General features: G+C 43.9%; 1 protein-coding gene across 1 annotated transcript in view; it reads right to left on the reverse strand.

Moving 5' to 3' along the window:
- The window catches only part of SMURF2 (SMAD specific E3 ubiquitin protein ligase 2), a 1110500-nt gene that overhangs the window by 292423 nt on the left and 795310 nt on the right, over positions 1-22767 (reverse strand). Inside the window, exon 11 of the mRNA XM_085617253.1 lies at positions 835-1048. Coding sequence (XP_085473379.1) covers positions 835-1048 — 214 coding nt within the window. The remainder of the gene's footprint in view (positions 1-834; positions 1049-22767) is intronic.

A 22767-nucleotide genomic window follows, 5' to 3' on the forward strand; every position in this document is an offset into this window, starting at 1 on the left:
AGCGTGCAGAGCATGCCTCTTTACTTAAGTCACCTCACATAAAATTAGAGCTGGCACAGAGGAAAGCTTATGTTCTTGAAAGGTAAGTATGCTTTGGGCTCCAACTCTTAGAAACCTAAACCCAATTCAGTTTACATAAACAACTAAAGCAAATGCCACAATCTTAGATAACACAAAACACAACAATCATCTATCAATATACAAAAAATTATATATTCAGCACTTAAGATAATTTTGCACAACCAAACATTTGAAGGTAGGATCTCCTTTCTACCATATCACCTCCCCTTCCTGTAGTTAGCAGAATTTAGATGGTGGCACTGTGACAGAATATGTAAGGCATTTGGATTAAACCAACAGAACAATAAGTAAGACTAACTGAACACAAAAACACACTAATAATCCTCAAGTAAGGCAAAGGCATAGGGATTTGAGGTTAATGGTGATCAAAGAGAATGCATACATGAGGCATACATATCACTTGTGATACAGGCAGTCAATACGTGCGACTAGCTAGTATACAAAAAACTATGTAAAATGTTACATTATATAAATGGTGTTTCAAAACGCCCACATTAATTTGAGATAGTAAACTGCACAGTACAAGGATGCATTACTTGGCATCTAGGTATGTATTTAAGCAACAGCAAACCTATATTAATATATATCAAGGGTAATCAAGTGAGACTAGACAAAAATGAAATAAAACAAAAGAGCAATTTGAATTGCATTATTCTTTTATAATGGATGACACACTACTGAGATATCCTGAGTAAGATGGGACAAACAAATAAATACAAATGAATAAGAATGGAAAAATTACCAAGGGTTTACCTCAAAGATTTCTTCTCTGGAAACTTCAATGCGACAATGACCTGCTTGGGGTTGCTGCTGTGACAACTCTTGCCTTAAAATCTTCAATTTCTGTACAAGATCACGCTTATATTTTGGGACAGTCAAACATTCCACCTCATCCGGGAGCTGACAGAGAGACAACAACTGTTGCTGCTGCTGCGGCGGCTGTTGATCTTTGAGGTGGTTCTGACGGCTAGGGAAGCAAATATATAAATATATTAAACAGAAAAACATCCTCACAATTATAACTAAAAATGATGGCATTCTAGATACAAATAAATCTGTACCTGGACTCTGGGTATTTTAAGGACCCTAAGCTATGAAAAAAGCAAGGAGACCTGGTCACATATTACATATAAACATTGCATATAAATTAATGTTCTAGATAGTGCTGTACTGAACTGTGAGGCATCTTCAGCACTCATCCGAAAATGGTAAAATAAGAATATTAAAGGAGATTGGAGGAGAAAATGGATCAGCAGCAGAAGGGAGAGAGAAAATTTAGAAAAGGGAGAGAGAAAATTTAGAAAAGGGAGAGAGAAAATTTAGAAAAGGGATTCTAAGCAACAAGTAGAACAAGCACTGGCAAAGCCAATATGTCTTGCCTATGTGAGGTATTGGCTTTGTCATAGTTTTTTTGTATGTTGATAGCAGCGCACTGCTGTGCAGCTGTGGGGAAGATAAAGATAAAACTAAAGTGATATCACACGCCCAGCGCTGACTGCATCATAGCACTTCTTTTTTTTTTTTGCAGGTGGAGAGAATGGTGGGCTGGGAGAAGTCAGACCTTTTTTCATTATGGTGGGAGGGACAATGGAGGGAGAGGTCAGGGAAACACAGAAAACAGAAGGAAGGAAGGTGAGGGGGGGCAGGGACCAACATGGACAGTGGAAGAAGGGAGACAAAAAATAAATAAACATGTACAGAAACTATCATATGTAGATCTTGGGTTAGGCTGCGCCAAAGTAGGCAGCCTCTTAGTACAGGAAATTACTCTTAAGTAAAGAATTTTATATTTTAGTGCTCGTACAAAGAGTTAAATTACATTTCATCGCTCTTTATACCACTAACACCAGCAGCAAACTGAAAACCAAATAATTTGTATCTCTTTAAAGTACACATCCCAACTACCACAATATCTCCTTTGCACAAAACCATTTGCAAACTTGGATACATCACCTTTTGCTAAAAATAGGCACTGGCAAGGTACTGTCATGAATGCTTTTCAAAGAAGATACTTTAGCATTTCGCTATTATAGTTAAGAGACTGCAACGTTTTTGTGATCAGTGTTATTTTTCGTAATTTCTTGAAGTCAGTTTGTGAATTTATAACACAAGAATAGTTTTGAACAGGAATCAAATCTGTGACACCATGTGTGCCATCACTACTTGATGCAAGCCTAGAACTTTTTTTCTAATTCTCTGTGGAAGATGGATTTTCAGGCATTAAAATCGACTACCATTTTGCTTGCTTTGAATGAATCCTATCTCTCAGGGGTACCGCAACCATACCTTTCTGACAGCTTAAACGAGTTGGCTCGCAGGAATATTATGTTTATACGCCTTCTAGGCTTGTGAACCATTGATTTTAACAGATGAGCCCCACGTGGAGAGGAGGGGGCCTGTAGAATGTGCAACTACAGGTTCGAATCATGGCTCCATCTTTTGTGCTTCTGTCCTTTCTTAGATGGCCCCAGAAAAGTTCTCCTGAAGCCATTATACCAAACAAGCATTGGCATAGCCAATAGGTCTCGCCTTTGGGACCTTATAAGTATTTAGCCATGCAACAGTTGAATGCACCAAGGATATTGTGCTGCATAACTAAATACTTATAAGGTCCCAAAGGCGAGACCTATTGGCTATGCCAATGCTTGTTTTAGTGGAGGTAGGGGGGGGATAAGAAAGCTTATTTTTTGTTTTCAACTAGAGGGGTTGTATTAACAGTAGAGATAGGAGAATGGGGGGTGCCTGTAACCGCTGTGCGTGTATTTTCTTTGCGTTGGACCTTGATTTGTTGTAGTTGCTTTTTATTATTCTGGCAATAACGACAGAGCCGTACATGTAGAAGCCTTCGTCCTCCTTCGGAAGCTTCGCTCGACTCTGGCCTCTGCGCTCATTTTAAAGATGCGTTTGATAGCCACCTTGTAGTTGCGGAGTCCTTGTAGCAGGGAGTGCCGGGCCGGCATCTAGTGTGTGTTTGATGTATGCTCCAAGCCCCCACAAAGATGCTTGGTGCCAGCGCATCTTGAGCTAGGGGGCGGGGGGCTTTTACTTGAGTCGAGCGCTATGAGATCACCGTGCTGTGCTCAAATACCCCGTCAGAGAAGCATTCTTGAACGCATTAGCCAACTGCACGTGTGCCAAAGAGCTCGACACCAGTGTGTGGCAGACACAAGGCTTATCAAGACGTGAGTGATGAATGTAGCGCAGCAGAGTTCAGCGCTGAATCCCGCAGTGACACTCTACAACCACCCGATAGTAGCTTTTATCCTGTGCTGCTGGAAGAAGTGGGACCTGTTTAAAACGGACGCCCATGCGCATCCCTTCCAGGGTTTTACTCCCTCCTGGGTTCTAATCTGGGGCCCGCGTCTGTTTGGAGATAGTGTTGAGAGCAGGGCATTGCTCACACCAGCTGCACCTCGCAGCCGCACCACCGCCAGGCTGCTGCCAACACCCTGTGTGAATGTAAAGCCCCTGGTGGGAGTCAGACAAGCAGGAATTGGGATAAGGGAGGGGGTGGCAAATGGTGAGCACTTTCGCGGCCGCTTTGATGTTCTCAGTGGCCGCGCGGCTCACTGAGAACATCAAAGCGGCTGCGAAAGTGATCAGGAAGGCTGACAAATGGTGCGCGCGCCCGGCGCACATGCACTGTAGTTGGAGGCCTGAAAAGCCACTAGTATGCACTTCCAAATCCGCTTACTAAAAATCTCGCCAGAGCAGCGCTAAAGCGCTGGCTCAGGCGAGACCTAAAAAGGAGCATTTACACATGTTTGGAGGCAACTGCACTTTGTTTCACACAAACAGACACTCAAACGCTCGGAAGGGCCGGAAAATACGTGAGAATCTTCGAAGACCTACTTTTTCCTCGTATCGCCTCTCCCAATCTGGTACCCGCTCCTCAAAAACTCATTACTGACTATTTTATAGTACACCCTGGAGTTCTCACAATACTAAGTCACTATATTTATTTTATCTCTGATTTTAACATTTTTATTTGCAGCTAAGTCCACTGGGTAAGATTGCCTTGTTTGAATTATTATTTGTAAATGTGATGGCCAATTTGGCCCTGCTCCCAAGGAAGTTAGGATGTTTTGGAGACACTTCCATTGCAATGGTTTTAACTAACTGTGCAAAGAAGCTAATACAGGTTTTAAACCGTTAAAAAAGTGAAAGTATTTCAAATTTGGAGACATCAAATAGTAGCTATAAAATTCAGTTGTTTCCCGTCACACAGCAATGAGACGAGTAAAGGGCAGGGCTAGACACAAATCTATCTTGAGCTGGCTGGGCCGCATATCAGTATTAACACTACCCCAGCATACAAATAATCTTTGCCATTCATTTATCATCTGCATCGCCCCATATATTTTAAACACCAGTGCCAGCATCCACATAACTCATAGAAAGAAAGGAAAATGTTACTTACCTAGTAGGCATCCGTTTGTGGCATGTAGTGCCGTACATTCACATGCTTAGCATAAGTCCGCCATCTAGTGTCAGGCTAGGAAAAGTTGTTTGTCTTCAAAGAAGTCTTTCAAGTCACGAGGTATAGTGACTCCTACTCTTGCTTGCAACGCACATGGTCCTCGTCTTCATAAATTTTTTCCGCTTGGCGGGAGAGGATAGAATGTTAAGGATGATGTATCCTAGTGAGGTGACCATGCGAAAATAGTGTAATATGTACATAAATATAGCTGCAATCCACATAGGTATGGGGAAGTGGGTGGGCACATGTGAATGTACACCACTACATGTTACAAACAGATGCTTACTGGTTAAGTAACATTTTGCGTTTGAGGCACGTGTGTCTGTAGATACAGATGCTTAGAGTATAAAGCGGTTTTCCTCCATAAGCGATGGTTAACCTGTTTGGGTTGCAGTGGTTTGAAATAAAGCTCTTAGAACCGCTTGGTCCACATTTGCTTGTTGACGGATCATGACACTTACATAGTAACATTTCGTAAATGTGTGTGGTGTGGTCCATGCAGCTGCCTTATCTATATCTCAGCCATGGGTATATTCCCTAAGGCCATGGAAGCTCCCTTCTTCAAAGTAGACTGAGCCTTTGGAGGGATAGGTAGAGCTTGTTTAGCTTTCATTTTACGGGTTTGGATACATTTTATAAATAAAAAGTGAAATGCCAGATTTAGAAATAGCTCGTCCTATATGTGGTTTTAAAAATGCAACAAAAGGTGTGTTTTTCGAAATGATTACCTTCTGTCAATATAATACATAAGAGCTCTTTTTACATCTAGCGTGATTAACACTCCTTCCGCAACTGAACGAGCTAGGGGGAAAATAATGGTAACTCAATAGATTGATTTAAGTGGAACTGGGAGACCACTTTTGGAAGCAATTGAGGATTGGTACGTACTACCACCTAGTGTTTATAAAGCGGGAAGAACGGTTCTTCTAGAATTAAGGCCTGAAGCTCACCAACACGTAATGTACCTTTCAGGATAGAAACTGGAGAGGGCATGATTGCAGATGCTCAAAAGGGGGACCCATCAACCTTGTTAAGACTATATTGAAATTCCAAGCAGGAGTTGGTTGTACACTGGGTGGAATAACTTTTGAGGGCCTCTAAAAAACCTCTGCTGACAGGAAATCTGAATATAGATGTTTGTTCCCTATTTTGCAGTTATGCGGTGACTGACGCTAGGTGTAGACTTATGGAGGTAAAAGCTAACCCAGATGTATGTAAATGTAGTAGGTAATGTGCAATGTTTTTAGCATTTGCTGTTAAGGGGTCAATATCTTTTGAATGGCAATAGTGAACAAAATGTTTTCATTTTGCCACATAGCAGGCTCTAGTAGTAGGGTCTTCTTGACTCTTTAAGAATGTCCATACACTGTTGAGGTAACTTTAAGTATCCACATTCTAAGACTTCGTGAGGCAGATCACAAGTTTGGAAGATCTGGGGTTTAGATGCCTTACTGCTCCCTGGTTTTGGGTTAAAAGGTCTTGCCAGTTGGGGAGTACCTGTTGTGGGACAACTGAGAGTACCAGTAGCGTGGTGAACAATGGTGGCCTTGCCCATGTTGGAGCCACCAGGATAAGGGTCAAAGACCTCTGCAGACATTTATAAGCCACAAACAGAAGTGGTGAAAAGCATAAACAACATCCCTGACCATCTCATCCTTAGAATGTTGCCTATGGACTGTGGGAACCTGGAGGCAAAGTTTGGGCATTTAGCATTTCCTGCTGTGGCGAAGAGGTCTATGTCTGGGTGAACCCAGTGTTGGAAGAATGGGAGAAACTTGTGGGTTGCGCTCCCACTCATGGACTTGTTGGAGCCTCCTGCTGAGGAGATCCACATGGTTGTTCACTCCCAGTATGTACTCCACTAAGAGGTTAATGTTGTGCTGGAAAGCCCACCTCCAGATGGTTTGGGCTAGATGAGATAGCCAAGATGATCTGGATCCCCGTTGTTGCAGATAATACATGCTAGTCATGTTGTCTGTCTTGATGAGGACTACTTTACCTATGAGGTGAGGAAGGAATGCTTTCAACACTAGATAAATAGTTAGCAGCTCTAGGTGATTGATATGGAGATGAGATTGACTGGGTGTCCAATGACCTTGCCTAGTCAATTCCTGTGAGTACACTCCCTAACCCGTGAGTGATGCATAAGTTGCTATGGTCCTCTAAGGAACTGGGTTTATGAAAGGCCGTCCTTTTCGAAGATTGTTAGTACTTACTGCAGAGTGGCAAGCTTGATGGCAACACTAGATCTTCCAGTTGACTGTTCGCATGAGTACATTGATGTGCTAGGCATTATTGCAATGGCCCCATATGGAGTCTGGCATGAGGGACTAAGGCTATGCATGATGCCATGGTGCCAAGGAGGTGCATGATTTTTCTCCCTATTATCTGCCAATGAGGCTGAAAATTGTGGAATAAGTGTTTGGAAGGAGCGATATCTTTTCAGCATTTGGGTAAGCCGTCCCTGTATGTTAGTTGAGGGTGGCTCCCAGGAAAGGCTGTATTTGAAGAGGTTGAACGTGGGACTTGACAGCATTGACTGTGAATCCTAGTTGGTGAAGTACGTTTATGGTAGTCTGAGTGCATTGAAAACAGCTCTGATAATTTGTGCTCATAATGAGCCAGTCATCCAGATAAGGGAAAACATGTATGTTGTGCCTGGGTAAATAAGCTGCAACTATGGCTAGGCATTTGGTAAACACCCTGGGGGCTGTTGTGGCCCTGAATGGAAGTACTTTGAATTGAAAGTGTTTTCCACGGAGGACGAATCTGAGGTACAGTTGATGTGTTGGATGAATCGGAATGTGAAAGTAGGTGTCCAATGAGGCCATGAAGTTGTAGCAGTGGAACAACATCTTGAAGTGGTCTGCTAAAATGTACCTGTTTAGGGGTCTGAGGTCCAAGATTGGCCTTACAGATCCATTCTTTTGGAATAAGGAGGTAAAGTGAATAGACCCCTGTGCCCTGTTGGTGTAATGGGCACATGTTCTACTGCTCCTTTTTGTAGAAGAGCTTAGACTTTGTTTAAGCAGCTGTTGATGATCTGTTGACAGCCTGTGGCTGCAAGGTGAATTGTTTGGATGTGTAGAAGTGAGCTCCAGGCAATAACCATGTTGGATAATACCCAGCACACACTGGTCAGAGGTGATATTACACAATGCGGGAAAGAACTGTTGAAGTCTTCCCCCGACACGTGTAGTGCGATCAGGGGGAATGGTAGGTAAGACAAGGTTTTGTATTTGTAGCGGATGGTTTGGGGAATTCGCCCCTACCTCCACCCCCAGAGTTGTTACCTCTATAAGAGCCTTTATAGTATCCCTTAGATGATGTAGTTTTCAAATAGGGACGCCGATACGTGGAGGTGTCTGTAGATGAGGTTTTTGCAGCTCCACGATAGAGGGACTCAACAAAAAGTACCTTGTTGTGCATGTTTCTGCAACACCCCCATTTTTTCAGCTGTTTCGTTATGCTTTTTAATCTTTTCAAGTAGAGTATCTACTTGAGGGATAATGAGGTTTTTGCCATCAAATGGAAGTGCAAGTATACTTTGCTGCACTTCAGGTTTAAAACCTGTAACCTTAGGCAAGGCATCTAAGGAGAACACAAGTTAATACCTCTTGCAGCTCTGTCGGCTGCGTCAAGAGGACAGTGAATAGAGGTAATTGCATTTAGTTTGCCCCCCCGAGAGGCAATCTCTTATGCCACCTTTTTATGTTGCTCCGGGTGATGTTGGATGAGCCCCTCCATTTCATCACAGTGTGGCTTGTTGTAACGGGAGTGGAGACCAAAGGCATTGGCAATTCTCCAGTGGTTGGCAGATTGAGCAGCCACCCTTTTTCCCGCAGCGTATATTTTTCCAGCTTCAACATCTGGAGGGGTTGCCTCATAGGAAGTCTGTGAATTTGCCCTTTTCTCTTCAGTTGCCACCACAGGTATTAGTTGACCCTTTATGTATGCTGGGTCGGTAGGGGACACTTAGTACTTTTCATCAACCCTTGGTGGTTGTGACCCGTGCTTTGACTGAGCCCGTAAAAATGTCCAGAGTATGTCATAACATGCCCTTAAGCACTGCAAGTATTGTGCCGACCTTTGGTTGAAGAATAGGGTTTCAAATAAGAAATTATCCTCCAGTGGTTTGGTGCGGAGCTGAACCATATGATAACTGGCCACCCTACCTTTAATAGCATGATAGCTAGTGGGATCGTCCAGAGGGGAAGGCTTTGCAGGCTACAGGTCTGAAGCTGTGTCTCTGTGTGGGACTGGTTCATATGTGCCCCACAGGTCTTCTTTTGGTGGAATGGAGAACTGATCTCCATCATCCCAGAAAAGAGTGAATGGAACCCTGTGGAGAATCCTGTATGTCTGCAGGAGTGAAGGTGGTGGTGAGTGTGCTAGTGGTGCCTGGTGGTGGTGGTGGTGGTAGTGGTGGGCTGATGGGCGGTGGACTGGTAGCTTTGTCTGCTTTCTTTTTGAGCTTTCATGAGATGGGTATGTCCAAAGCTTTTTCGAAGGTCAATTTTCTCTTGGCTGGCTTTTCTGCTGTATGAGGAGGCATAGCCAGAATGCGAACAGTGTCTGGGTGTATAACCAGATGTTTCTGCCTGGAATCCAGCTCCTTCAGTAGCTGTTAAAGCACTGGTTCCACAGTTTCGAAGCCGAGCCTGTGTTTGGAGAAGGCGTAGGACTTTGGTTCTAAAGTGGTTTTTGACACTAAGGTTTTCGATGCTGAGGGTCTTGGGTCCAAAGTAGTTGTTGGCGCTGAGGTGGATTGAGGTTTTGGAGTCGGCGCTCTCAACTCGAATCCGATGGTCGGTGACCATGGGTCTTTTGCTGATCCTTCGTCTCTGAGCCGGGACTAGGCATGTCCGATGCAGCTTTTTGGTGGTGACAATGGGCTGAGGGCGGTAGTGCACGTGTGAAGACTTTGGCCATTGAGAAGTGGATGAGCGACCCTTTGGGAGATTTTCTGAAGCTGTGGCCTGAATGGATGGGGCACAGTACAAACAGAACGTCCTGGTGGAAGGTCCTGGATTTCTAGCTCGGACTCGGAGTTGTTGTCATTCGAAAAGGTGCCCTTGTCTGCTGCAGACACCTGAGCATGGGCCTCTTGCTGGATATCTTCGGAGCCAAAGCGCTCCGGAGTATCTCACTGCATCGGGACAGCTCAATTCTTCGAGTGAGTCGGTTGCGCAGTGTCTACCTAGATCAGAAGGACTGGCAGGCCTCGCAAATGGATTCCTGATGCTTCGGAGAAAGGCACAAGTTACAAACCTGTTGTTGGTTGGTGTTTGTAAATGTGGATTTACAGCCACACATGCCTCAAACACAATGGTCCCTCCTAGCCTCTTTGCATAGTATGCTAACACACACACACACACACACACACACACACCACACAAACTGTGCCCCTCAACGTAGCCAAAAGATCCACACCATAATTAGTTTGTATAAGAGTTGTAAAGTCTCTAGCACAATAGATAATTGGAAGTTTGCACACTTAGATTATTCAATGGTAAAGTCAGTTCTTTTTTAAAATTTAGCTTCAGGTTCAACTGCCGTGCCTTGTTGTATACTCCATGTAGTATAAGAACCACTGGCACAGTTGCCCCTTCACTATCCATATGATGTACAAATAAGTCAAGAAATGCATACAAATGCCTTCAATTGTAGTGAAAAGGTCAAGGCATAGGCAATACGGCATCCTCCAGGATATATGACAGTTCAATCAGTTGGAGTTGTTTGTCTGACTTCCATTTTATTATTCAGTCTGTAACTGAATTGTTAGGTTACAACTGGAATTTCGTATTGGTACTGTTCAATTACCTGAATTACATACAAAAGTGACAAGGAAACTCCTTGAATCATACTGGTTTCATAGCTTTCTCAGTAGCCAACAACATGGCAACCAAGGTTCATTCTCTCACCATCATGTAACATTCCATTCAGCGTTAAGAAAGATTCAACGATGACCAGGCTAAAACGTTTATAGGATTTATTTCTCAGTGTGAAAAAATAGCAAAATGCCAAGTGCATGTTTATTCATACTAGCATTGAGCCACTAGACCACCAGCATTTATCCCATCTACACAGGCTTTGTAAAGGTCATAATCTTCTCAGAAAGGATTTCATTGACACATTTCGAATTGTTTTGATTTTGAGGAAAATGTAATTCTGTCCATTTCTAATAACGAACGCTGTGCTGTATTATTTTTCTCAAACTGCCAGGCATACCTCTTATAATGCTATATATCACTGTAATAGTCGAACGTTACTTACTCTATTAACATGCGAATAGGTTTCACATAGGTTGAACGCTGCACACCTGCTAAACTAACATCTACTTGTGTCAGAGGCATTGTAGAATTATTAGCTATAATGTACCCCGCACTTACAGGTCCGTAGTAAGTAAGGAGCGTATGGGAACACTGACGGTATTATTAGTATCCTAAAGTGTATTTAGGTCTTGGTGTTGACAAGATTAAATACATAGCCACAGTGCTTCTGATAAATTACTTCATGGATAGCCACGTCTTTACACCGTATGTGGTGAACAGAATTTAGCATGGAATTCTACAACCTGTGGCCTTCATGCAGAAGGTTAATCCTTTCTTGCATAGCTGTCTAGAGAAGGACGTCAAAACATTATGTGTAAAATAATGGGGTGATTAAAGCCAGAAAGAGGGGCCTTATCAAGAACTCCCAGATTTGTAACTGATAAACCAGGGTCTCCAGGAGTTGGTAAAGAAAAAAAAAGCACTAGATATCGAAGCCCCAAGAAGTGCGTGTTTTACATTAATAACGTTTCCCACCAGCCAATATGGCAGTGCCAAAAGAAATGCAAGTAAGGCAGAACAGATCTAGGATATTTCTGTCGATCATCAGAAAGATCCAAAGTGTATATGTAAAAGTGAAAAATGTAAGTATGAATAACGAAATAAGGAAAGCTAGGGTGTTGGACAGCCACGTCATAGAAAGCACAGCTTAACAAGCATTGGTATAGCCAATAGGTCTCGCTTTTGGGACCTTATAAGTATTTAGTTATGCAGCACAATATCCTTGGTGCAACAACATTAACTGCTGCATGGCTAAACACTTATAAGGTCCCAAAGGTGAGACCTATTGGCTATGCCAATGCTCGTTTTAAAGACGCTTCACTTCATCTTATAAACTACTATGTTTAGGAAACACATTTATTCTATATTCCAGGTAGAAGTTTAGCCATGGGACAAACTTAGCTTATATGAACACACACCAGGCCTGCGCCATCAGGGACAGTATGAGTTAGTTGCGCCATTAAGTTGGGGGCCAAGTTAGTGAAGTCTGGAATAGCGGCAGGAGATTTCTGCAAGCAGCTTCCATGGGCTTCTTGTCAGCTTTTACTTATGAAAACAAACCTTCTTAAAACTACCAGCTGTAATAATATCTACACCTTCTGACAAAAATATCAAACTAGCTGCAACACTATCTATGAACTTTAAGTTTACTTTTCACAACAGAGAGACGATTTTGGCAATATCATTCAAGGTCCTGGGGTAGAATTGTGACAACTGTCCCTGATGCCCGTTATCAGTTTCTGCGTATGAATTTTCTCATCTTGAAACCCATCTATATGTTAATGCTTGATCAATACTGTTACATGTGATACAAACCAAATACTGTTAAATGTGATACAAACCAATGCACATAAACCTTTTGTGACTTGCAGGTATTGCAGCAGTCTTTTTGCCCTGAATTTGTACAATGCCTAGAACTTGCTATCGTGGCAGGTGGTCATCTAAATAGTGATATATTCTCTCAGGCCTGGTGCACAGGGTTGGAAGGGGGGCTGTCAAGGGAAATGTACTCATCAAGCAGAGCAATGCATCACGTCCAGCATTCCAAAAGCTACCGCTCTTACATGCTTCTGTTCTCGCACGAGGGAGCCCCGAGTGCACTTTGTGCAACCCAAGTAAGTGGCCCTGACTTCCCGCCATTGTCCTACATTCGCTGGGCAAGCAGGAAATGCCATCTAACCTGGCAGCCGATATCCGTCCTTTTTAGAGGTCCCTTCTCACGCACCCAGTTAGGTCTCAGATAACCGGCGGCTCAGGAGCATTGAGAGGAAGCCGGGTGACGGTGCTCGTCTCCAGCGGAGCACACGTGGGAGCAGTGCCGGTATTGTGAGCGAAGACTACAGCCTAGGAGGCCCTGATCAGCTGGGGCGGCAGTGACACGCCTACACTCCAACCCCAGCGAATCAACTGGCAGCACTAGGCAGGTCTCGCGGGGCTGCACTTCCCAGTAAGATCTGTGATTGGCTAGAAAGACATGACCTGCCATAAAACCATGCCCGGAAAGAAAGCATTCCTTACCTTGTGCCAGAAAAGGACCGCCCTGCTGCTGCACTGGAAGTGAAGACCCAGCCGCACATGTGCATTCACGACCTGCACGTTGTAGTCTATGATAACAAGCATTGGCCGCGCGGCCCGTGAAAGTGAAAGTGATCGCGATCAAGCGTGGCGAGTTATGCGATCTGTGGTGGGGGAGAAGCGATCCGGAGAAAAGACAGACGGCAGCTGCGCTCGTGCACGCAAACGTGCACGCAAGCTTTAGGCCACCAAAAGTCTGTGGCAGCACTTTGAAATCCCACCTACTAAATGTCTTGCAGAGCAGTGCATGCGCTGGCTCAGGCGAGACCTAAAAATGAGCTTTGGCAACTCTTCTAATAAGTGGGTATCAGACATTTGTAGAATATGTGGTCTCCACAGTCGTAAAAGAAGCTGCACACAATCTACTGCACCTGGAAATACAGTGTAATGCCTGCTTTTGAAAATGAATATTTGACCCAGGACCAGGTAATACAGAACTCTACCAATTGTAACTATCGAATGGAATCCATCTTCTTTCTTACTGGCTGGCTAGAAATCCGCGAGGAAAATGGCCCTCTCAATTGTTGAATACAATTTCTAAAAATAAAGTCAATTCTGGCTCTCCACAGCAGGACCATATAGGGTGAAAGATGTATTCCATTAGGCCTCCTGCTTTTAAAGTATATCAAACATGTCCAGGTGTCAATAAATTTGAGGTCTCCGCTGGTGCTAAGGCAATCAGCACAAGTGTTTTCGCAATGGTTGTAAAAACTCTAATATGGCAACATATAAGTGTCAGGTGGGTCTCTATACAGTTGTGTTCCTGCATTTCCTGCATATGTGGACTGCATAGCATTTTAGGCATCCACGTATACATTATTGATAGCTCCTATCACTTACATTTCTTTACATATGTTGTTTACCTGCATTTTTGTCTATGGGACCGAAATATAAGCAAAGATCGTGAAATATATTTTGTCGATTTCCTTGATGCTTTCATTGGCAGGTGATCAACCGTCTTGGTCTTGACTGACTGGCCATAAGACTGCACTAAACTCGTGGTTCGTGTATTTTTCATACAATTTCCACAAAGCTGACAACTCATTTCTGACTTCATATTCAGAAAATTTCTGACGTGAAAGGAAGTCTGATATGTACACTCATGCTCATGTCAGACAATGGGAATGTCAAATGTTTGAGGGATTACGAGGTCATAAAGCAATATCAGCAAATCACACACACATACTTACACACTGCTTTATCCAAATGTAGCCAGTCTAATAACTTCTGAAGCGATGTACAAGATTCCTGTGTATTTATCACACTAGCTTACCAGACAGGCCGAATGCTTTTCTCCTATGTTATCCTTCCACAGGACTACTGCAAAATGTTTTTCATTTAGTTGACTCTCGTTAATGAAGCAAAAACCAAAGGAAATGATGGACGGAGTGTTGAACATTGCAAGCACTCACCCCCAGTCAACTGATCTGGGTTTAATCCATCACCGTTCTTTAGCCCACTCTGCCACCCCAGTTCAGACATGGCCATATGCAAATCAGTCTGACCCTGTGCCTCATGGGAACAGTCCAGCCCGAACTGCCAAGCCATGTCTTCCCTGGACCGGAAACAAGCTTCTTAGGACCGGTTTCTGGCATTTCAGTCGTCTTCAGCCAGGCTTGCTTGAATCCAGTGGCAAAGTGAGCAAGGGACTCACGTCTGAGCATACCCTGCCAACTTATGGCGAACAAAGCAAAAACCAAAGGAAATGATGGACGGAGTGTTGAACATTGCAAGCACTCACCCCCAGTCAACTGATCTGGGTGTAATCCATCACCGTTCTTTAGCCCACTCTGCCACCCCTGTTCAGACATGGCCATATGCAAATCAGTCTGACCCTGTGCCTCATGGGAACAGTCCAGCCCGCACTGCCAAGCCATGTCTTCCCTGGACCGGAAACAAGCTTCTTAGGACCGTCAGACTGATTTGCATATGGCCATGTCTGAACTGGGGTGGCAGAGTGGCTAAAGAACGGTGATGGATTAAACCCAGATCAGTTGACTGGGGGGTGAGTGCTTGCAATGTTCAACACTCCGTCCATCATTTCCTTTGGTTTTTGCTTTGTTCGCCATAAGTTGGCAGGGTATGCTCAGACGTGAGTCCCTTGATCACTGTGCCACTGGATTCAAGCAAGCCTGGCTGAAGATGGCTGAAATGCTAGAAACCGGTCCTAGGAAGCTTGTTTCCGGTCCAGGGAATACATGGCTTGGCAGTTCGAGCTGGACTGTTCCCATGAGGCACAGGGTCAGACTGATTTGCATATGGCCATGTCTGAACTGGGGTGGCAGAGTGGGCTAAAGAACGGTGATGGATTAAACCCAGATCAGTTGACTGGGGGTGAGTGCTTGCAATGTTCAACACTCCGTCCATCATTTCCTTTGGTTTTTGTCTCGTTAAGGAAGCCCAGCATCACAAGTTTCTCTAGGAGCCAATCCCCCTCTTTTTGCCTACCCAGGACCTCTCCCATTCTTTCAACAGCACTGCCCTTTCCTAGGAGCTCCAAGAAATTTCCACCCCCTAGGTGTCAAACTTGGGTGTTCAAGTATAGGGCAGAGAGAGTAAGGGTGGTTTCTTGTGGCATCCTCCCTAAATAGGCTTGCTAGAGCAGCTGCTCTCGTCTCCTGATATCCCTTACCGCAATATATTCTTCAGAGCATATACCACAGAGCACTGTATAGTGATCTATTATATGAGCTGTTTCTCGGTCGCTTCCCAGTGGACCCCTAAGGCACATTTTTGTTGCAGAACAGTTGCTCCTGTGCCACGTCTGGGAGAACTACTCAAAGCCTACAGCATGGCAGGATAATGCTCAATCCTATGGCTTTCTCATTCCTCCTCGAGGATATAGGACAGATAGTATTAAAGTGGTAACGCCTCTGTGGCCCAATAGTGGACCCATAGGAGCATATACTATTGATGGATGTACAATGCCCATTCGTTTGGGATGCTACCCGTCACACTGGATGGATTTCGCTGAGCATATACCGTATCTAGCTGCTTAATCCCCACTCATATGAAGAGCTCCTGTGCTGCTACTGTGTATACTTATGAACATTTATTGCAGAAGATGGAAGATTGCACAACCCTAGTGTAGCTCCCTTCAGCTTTGAGCACATTTCTAGACACCATATCCAAAGCGGTTTGAAATGTATGATATAGAGTACCTAAAAATTGATATATCACACATGCAACCACATATTTCCGCGCATTTTGACACTGCATTTATGTACAAAAGCAGCTAAACACTGACTGTGGCATGGTGTGAACAGCCTCTGCCATACATGTATGACACCATAACACATTCTGCCTAGGCCACATGGTACTCATACACTATTAGTTTCTAAAGTGCTCAGTCACCCACAGCTATTATAATACCTGAAGCAACTAAGAGGAAAGAGATTAGCAAAAAAAACAATAGATGTCAAATTCAAACTAAACACTTTTACAACTTTAAAAACATCCATATGCTAGCATCTAATGCTTAAAGTCTTATTTTTCAGTACTTTTAGCTTGTCACTATGCCACGGTGTAGTGACAAAATACGATAACCGCACAACTCCAGTCCTCACGTACATCAAAACACTAACCATAGAGGCCACAGTACAGACAATCCTGAGGGCTCCCATGGAGTAGCGTGCTACCTATCCTTAATTGTGCTTCGGTACCTCATCAGGTTGACGAAGAGCTACATAAATGGAATCACATTACTTAAAATATCTGGTAAGCATAAGATATTGACATTAATTTTAGGGTTTGGTTACAAAAGGCAGGGCGTCTCAAGGATCTCTATGCAACTAGAAATGCAGGCAGACATTAACAAAAAAAAAAAAATCTGGAACAGAAACTCCCAATGTTGGTTCATGAAGGCCAGATACAAGCAATATTTTCCAGATAGCCACTAACTATGTATATACTCCCCATTTAGATTCAGTGCGCATAAATGCATCCAATGTGTCCATTACAAACTTCTGACATGGAACCTAGCCTTTATGACCAACGCTGGCACCAGTTGTCATTCTCAGAGAGGATTCTGCCAGCAGCTCCTGACTGAGATTGGCAAAGTGAAAAGAACCACAGAGGAACAGAACTGTTCCAGATGATACCAAGGAACCCCTTTGAAAGATTCATATTAGGAGATTTTCAGTGGACCATGATTGTAAGGAGACATGAAATACACTATCCAATAAGTGCTGTGTTGGAACTTGTAGCGTTCTTGAATGTGAGTCTGAGTACACTCCTGGAACTCGGAGTTTTTCAGCTGGACACTTCTAGCCCCACCCATGGTAATCGAGGCTGACTGCTCTCCAAAGGAACAGATAGTACAAATCACTTGAAATTGGTATGCACAATGTAAGACTGCTTACATTCAACGGGAGGCAAACTCAGTGCAAAACAACATTTACCCCTTTCTGGCGGTAGAAACGATAACACTGTACACTTGTCTGTAAAGCAAATGTGTGGAAATTCATCACACAGGGGCAATTCCTAAAAGCTCGGACTACAATCGTCAATTTGTCGCGCAAGAAAGCCTTCCAAAGAAATGCATTTGGCGCCAAATTGGAATTGCTTCTACAACACACTTTACTGACATATCCCCACTCATTATTTTGATTTCGATTAACATAGTGGTAGTAGGTCAGCAAACTTAAAAAAAAAACAAAAAACAAAAAAAGAAGCATTGGCCTAGCCAATAGGTCTCGCCTTTGGGACCTTATAAGTGTTTAGTCATGCAACAGTTGCATAACTAAATACTTATAAGGTCCCAAAAGCGAGACCTATTAGCTATGCCAAGTGAAAGTGATCGCGATCAAACATCAAAGCGGCAGTACGGCCGCGAAAGTGAAAGTAATCACGGTAAAGCACAGCGCGCGCGCCCGCGCACATGCACTGTAGCTCTAGGCTGGCCTGGTAGCACTTTTTGGAGCCCGGCCGCGAAAGTTAAAAGTAATCACGGTAAAGCACAGCGTGCGCGCCCGCGCACATGCACTGTAGCTCTAGGCTGGCCTGGTAGCACTTTTTGGAGCCCTCTCAATAAGTCTCGCCAGACAAGCGCATGCGCTGGGTCAGGCGAGACCTAAAAATACGATACGATACATAAAACTGGAAAAAAAAAGCCACGGGAATAACTCTGAATTCATCATCAATCTAAGAAGAGTCACTAGACTTAGTATCGATGGAGGAACGTGCACAGGAAGCCCCTTAGGATCAGCACTTCTTCTATCAGAGGAGTTGGGGTGGGAGATGGTGGCTCTGCACGACAAGGACTGTGCTACCACGCTGGGGGCTGCACACAAACAGCTTGATAACTTTTACAAAACGTTTCTCAGGAGCTGCCCCTGGAAGGAAGCAATTCAAGACTGCCCGTCTACAGAAAGCACCGCAAGGAAAAGAATGGAGACTTTTGAAATGAAAGTCTGCATGAAAGGTCAACTTCTATCGTAAGCCACACTGGCCAAAACAAATGCCAATACATAAAGCTAAAGGAAAGGACCTGCGCAAATCATATATTCCCCCCAGAGAATCTACACGTTAATAGTGCAAACAAAAGTACGGTAGTAACAATTAAATATAATTGCTATCGAGCGCAAAACAGTTTCCTAATAGTTTAGGGAGGCTTTGTATTATGACTGGAAAAAAATCCATACACTTCTCGTCTTCCTTAGCAGTTAAAAGCTGGGCAGTTTGTTTTTTTCCATTAGTACTATTTCACAAAGTATGCGAAAGGTTATAGTCCTGACTAATAAGACTTATCCATACCGTATTACTGCAGAAATGCTGACAGTGAACTTCTCAGACAGCATTTCCATATTTGCTGCGCATGTTTTACCTCCCTCTATTTTAGAATTAAGGGTTACGCCAAACACTGTGCCTGTAATGTGCAGTCAATACCGCAGCCTGTTTTAGATGGCCTGCCTAAAAAGAGCAGCCCGCAAGAACGATGTTTGTACTGGCAGCCTGGCGGGAGCTTGTCCCCATGTACCTGGACTAGTCTGGCCCACAGGAATGTGGGAAGTTCACATGCAGCTCCCTGGCAAAGATAAACCAGCTCTACCAGAAACCGTGGAGCATTTCACACAGTCGCCGTTTTCTGTTTCTGCAAATATTGTGAAATCCCAGTTGGGTCCCATGTGAGTATTAATTTCTTCCCTACACTCACGGTGCTGCACCTTCTACACAAAACTGCGCAGATTATCCTTCAGATACTACACTATCTGTTCTCTCCATTTACAAGCTCAGCAGCTTCATCTCAGCCACATACTGAAGTTATCCCTCCCTCTTTAGGTAGGTGTCCCTACACCCCTAGGTCCTGAAGAGACCCTACATTGCACACAGGGTCGAAACGCCATCAACTGATTACAAAATCGAACCATTTAAAACCAGCACTTATTGTATAAAGCGTGGTTTATATACTGTATATTGCCTAATGGTCTTTATGATATATAGGAAACCTTGTACATATGTCACAATTATGTCACCCCTGTTTTAGGTTCCATTTTTCACTGGGAAACCATTCACTATTGTTACGGGATTATTTAAATACCATGTGTTTAGTTTGTTTCAAAAACTGTATAATTGTTCAACTGCTTCTCCTTTTGACATCACATTCAACCCATTACATTGCCATTGTGCATTTCTTTATCAAGATTAAGTTGCCATTAGTCCACAGGAGCAATTGTTTTTGATAATAACAGTAAAACTTAAGAGCGGGATTTATTGGTATCAAAGAAGCGTCTTCCCCGAAGAAGCGATATTTCCCTCCAGCGCAAGCTCCTAGCCAGCACCACACCTGTCGGAAACAGGGGGTGTTAATGGTTTTGTAAGCCGTCAGAAACATCTAGTAGAGCTTCGACCATCGAAAGTTAACAGATTGCAAGGCAAAGTCTATTTTATAGTAAACTAACGGAAAACACAACTAAGCTTTACCAAGTCAACATGAATTTAGCAACAGTATGCTAACAGCACAACTGCCACTCACCAATCATGAATGCTGTAGCATATACGACAACTTTCTCGCAGGTGTGTTTTTAGCTTTATCCTTGCTAAACTGTTTTACGAAAGAACTCGTACGACTGCTCTAATCTGGATGCACTGGTGAAATTATACTGAGGAAAAAAAAAGTGCAACCGTGCTATAAAACCTTGAAAATCAGGCCACCGTTTACTGGATTATATCAATCAATCCAAAAAACAAAGTTTTGTATAGTGCGGCTACTCACCGGTGAGCGTCTCAAGGCACTGGGGGAGGGGGATTCCTGGTCGGACTGGGTGGAGAATCATTCAAAGAGGCAGGTCTTAAGGTCCTTCCTGAATTGGGTAAGCAACGCGGATTGCCTGAGGTAGAGAGGCAGGGTGTTCCAGGTCGTGGCGGCGAGGTAGGAGCACAACCTTCCTCCGGTTCTGGTCTTGTGGATCCTGGGGACAGAGGCAAGGGTGAGGTGGGAGGATCTGAGTTGCTGGTGGGTACGTGGAACGTGAGGCAGTGGCTCAGGTATGCGGATCCTATGTCGTGTAGAGCTTTTCAGGCGTGAGTGAGGAGCTTGAAAGTGATTCTCTTGTCGACTGGGAGCCAGTGGAGGTTTCTGAGGTGTTGCGTGATGTGGCTGCGGTGGGTTATGTCGTGTACCAGTCTGGCTACGGAGTTTTGGATGTTCTGTAGTTTCTTGAGCTATTTCTGGATCATGCAGGCAGAGTGCCCTGCGGTAGTTGAGTCTGCTGGTGATGAGTGCGTGGGTGGCTGTCTTTCTGGATTTTGTGGGGATCCATGTTTTTCGAAGCAGGCGGAGAGTCTAGATGCAGGCAGAGGAAACTGTGTTGATTAGGCGGTTCATGGTGAGCGATGAATCCAGTATGATGCCGAGGTTGCATGCAAGGTCCGTCAGGGTGGGTGGAGGTCCCAGAGAGGCTGGCCACCAGGAGTCGTCCCAAGCTGAAGGAGTTGACTCCATGATGAATACTTCGGTTTTATCAGAGTTGAGCTTGAGGCAACTGTCTTTCATCCAGGTAGCAACGGCCTTCATTCCACTGAGGAAGTTGGTTCTGGTGGTTGTGGGTTCGTTGGTGAGGGAGAGGATCAGCTGGGTGTCGTCAGCGTAAAAGGCAATGTTGAGTCTGTGGCTTCTGACTATGGCTGCAAGTGACTGAACTCACTGCAGAATAAAGTATCCAAACACTGGCTAAGCCAAAATAAATGGTGTTGGCCTCTAGGCTTTTAGCTTTGTCAATGGCTATTTTGTTTTATCATTGCAAAACCATATTGTTGGGGAACCTGCCGGGTCCTCACCAATCTAAAAAAATATATATGTATGTATGCGGAGTCTCAGAAACCAAACATTGCCATAGTAGTCCTGGCACGTAAGGGAACTATACTTCCAATGTGGATGTACTCTTTGCAAAAGGGTGCAAATGCTGTCACAGTGAAAATTAACCAATGGCTGAAGTGGGCTCACCTATTCCCCCCCTGTATGTCGTAGCGAGCTGCAGAGCAATGTAAATGACAACAGAAGACCAATGATGAAGAGGGATGGCTATAAGCACCTACAAGGAACCTTCAAGTAACCTATCCATGTTATACATATAATTTTAGTCAAATCATACTGCATTGTTAATGCCGGGCACAAGGAACAGGCAATGGAGATTGCTATTGCAGAAACTCAATCTTCACAGTTTCTTGAATTCCTGTACGATGTCAAGCAGGCAGAAACATTGCGAGAGACACATGAATAAATATATAGTAGGATATATAGTAGGATGAAGAATGATTATGAAAAACATTTGGACTTGCAATAATGATGAATACATTCAAATAAGTAAGACTTCCTTGTCACAGCGCATACTCTAAGAGGATGTGGCAAGCACCACAGACCTCTGACATAGATACAATCAAGGACTCGTGTGACACGAAAACTCTAACAAACAAAAAACCTACAGAAGTGACCCGGGACAATTTTCATAAGTAATAGAGTCACATGCCCTGTACTGTGCTTAGGCATGGCACAGTGTTCCGATGCTGCCTGTGGGAATCCCTGACGGTACCCAACCAGTGACTGAGCAAGTACTGCTCATATCAGCACCTCCAAAATTACAAAGGAGCATGCACGCAAGGCACAGTCTTTTGTTGTGTCTGAACTCCGTTCAGAATTCAACAGGCGACCAAGAAAGGGTTTCCCATACCAGCACCCATTAAATTACAACGAAGCACCTATAAGTCTGAAAGCACCAAAAGGAAGATAACCAGATCCCAAGGCCTCCTGTTTCAACCAGGGAAACAAATCACAAAAACCAAAAAGGCAAGTAGGCTTTAACTGGCTATGTATCTGCAATCTGCAGTCACAATAAAAGATGCAAGCACTAAGCCATTACCACCATGAAAGGAACCCCCAAAATTAGAGACCAGTCCCACAAAGGAGTACGACTCCCAGAGCATGTGCAGATGCCACACCTTGAAAACCCCTCTTGAGTTCAACCATATGCAGATTCAATAACATCCAATTACCAAGGTGCACTACGCATAACAGGCACATCCTCATAAAAAACTTCAGTAAACTTCTCAAAGCCAGATTTGCATGCCATACGAAGTCTTTTGAGGTAGCCACAGGTGGTATAAGATCCATTCCCATAAAGCCATCCAGCAAATGATCCAGCATTAGAAAACACACCAATGCATTCAAGACAGATACATCATGAAAGACACTGATCAAAAATGATCCAAAGAAGCAGGTACGACATAGGCTCAATGACAAACTGAAAAAGATGCCTCAAAGCAAACACACAAGTTAGATTAAACCACACCTGCAGACAGGTG

Source organism: Triturus cristatus, chromosome 7 (genome assembly GCF_964204655.1).
Source record: "Triturus cristatus chromosome 7, aTriCri1.1, whole genome shotgun sequence".
In the NCBI taxonomy this organism is placed as follows: Eukaryota; Metazoa; Chordata; class Amphibia; order Caudata; family Salamandridae; genus Triturus; species Triturus cristatus.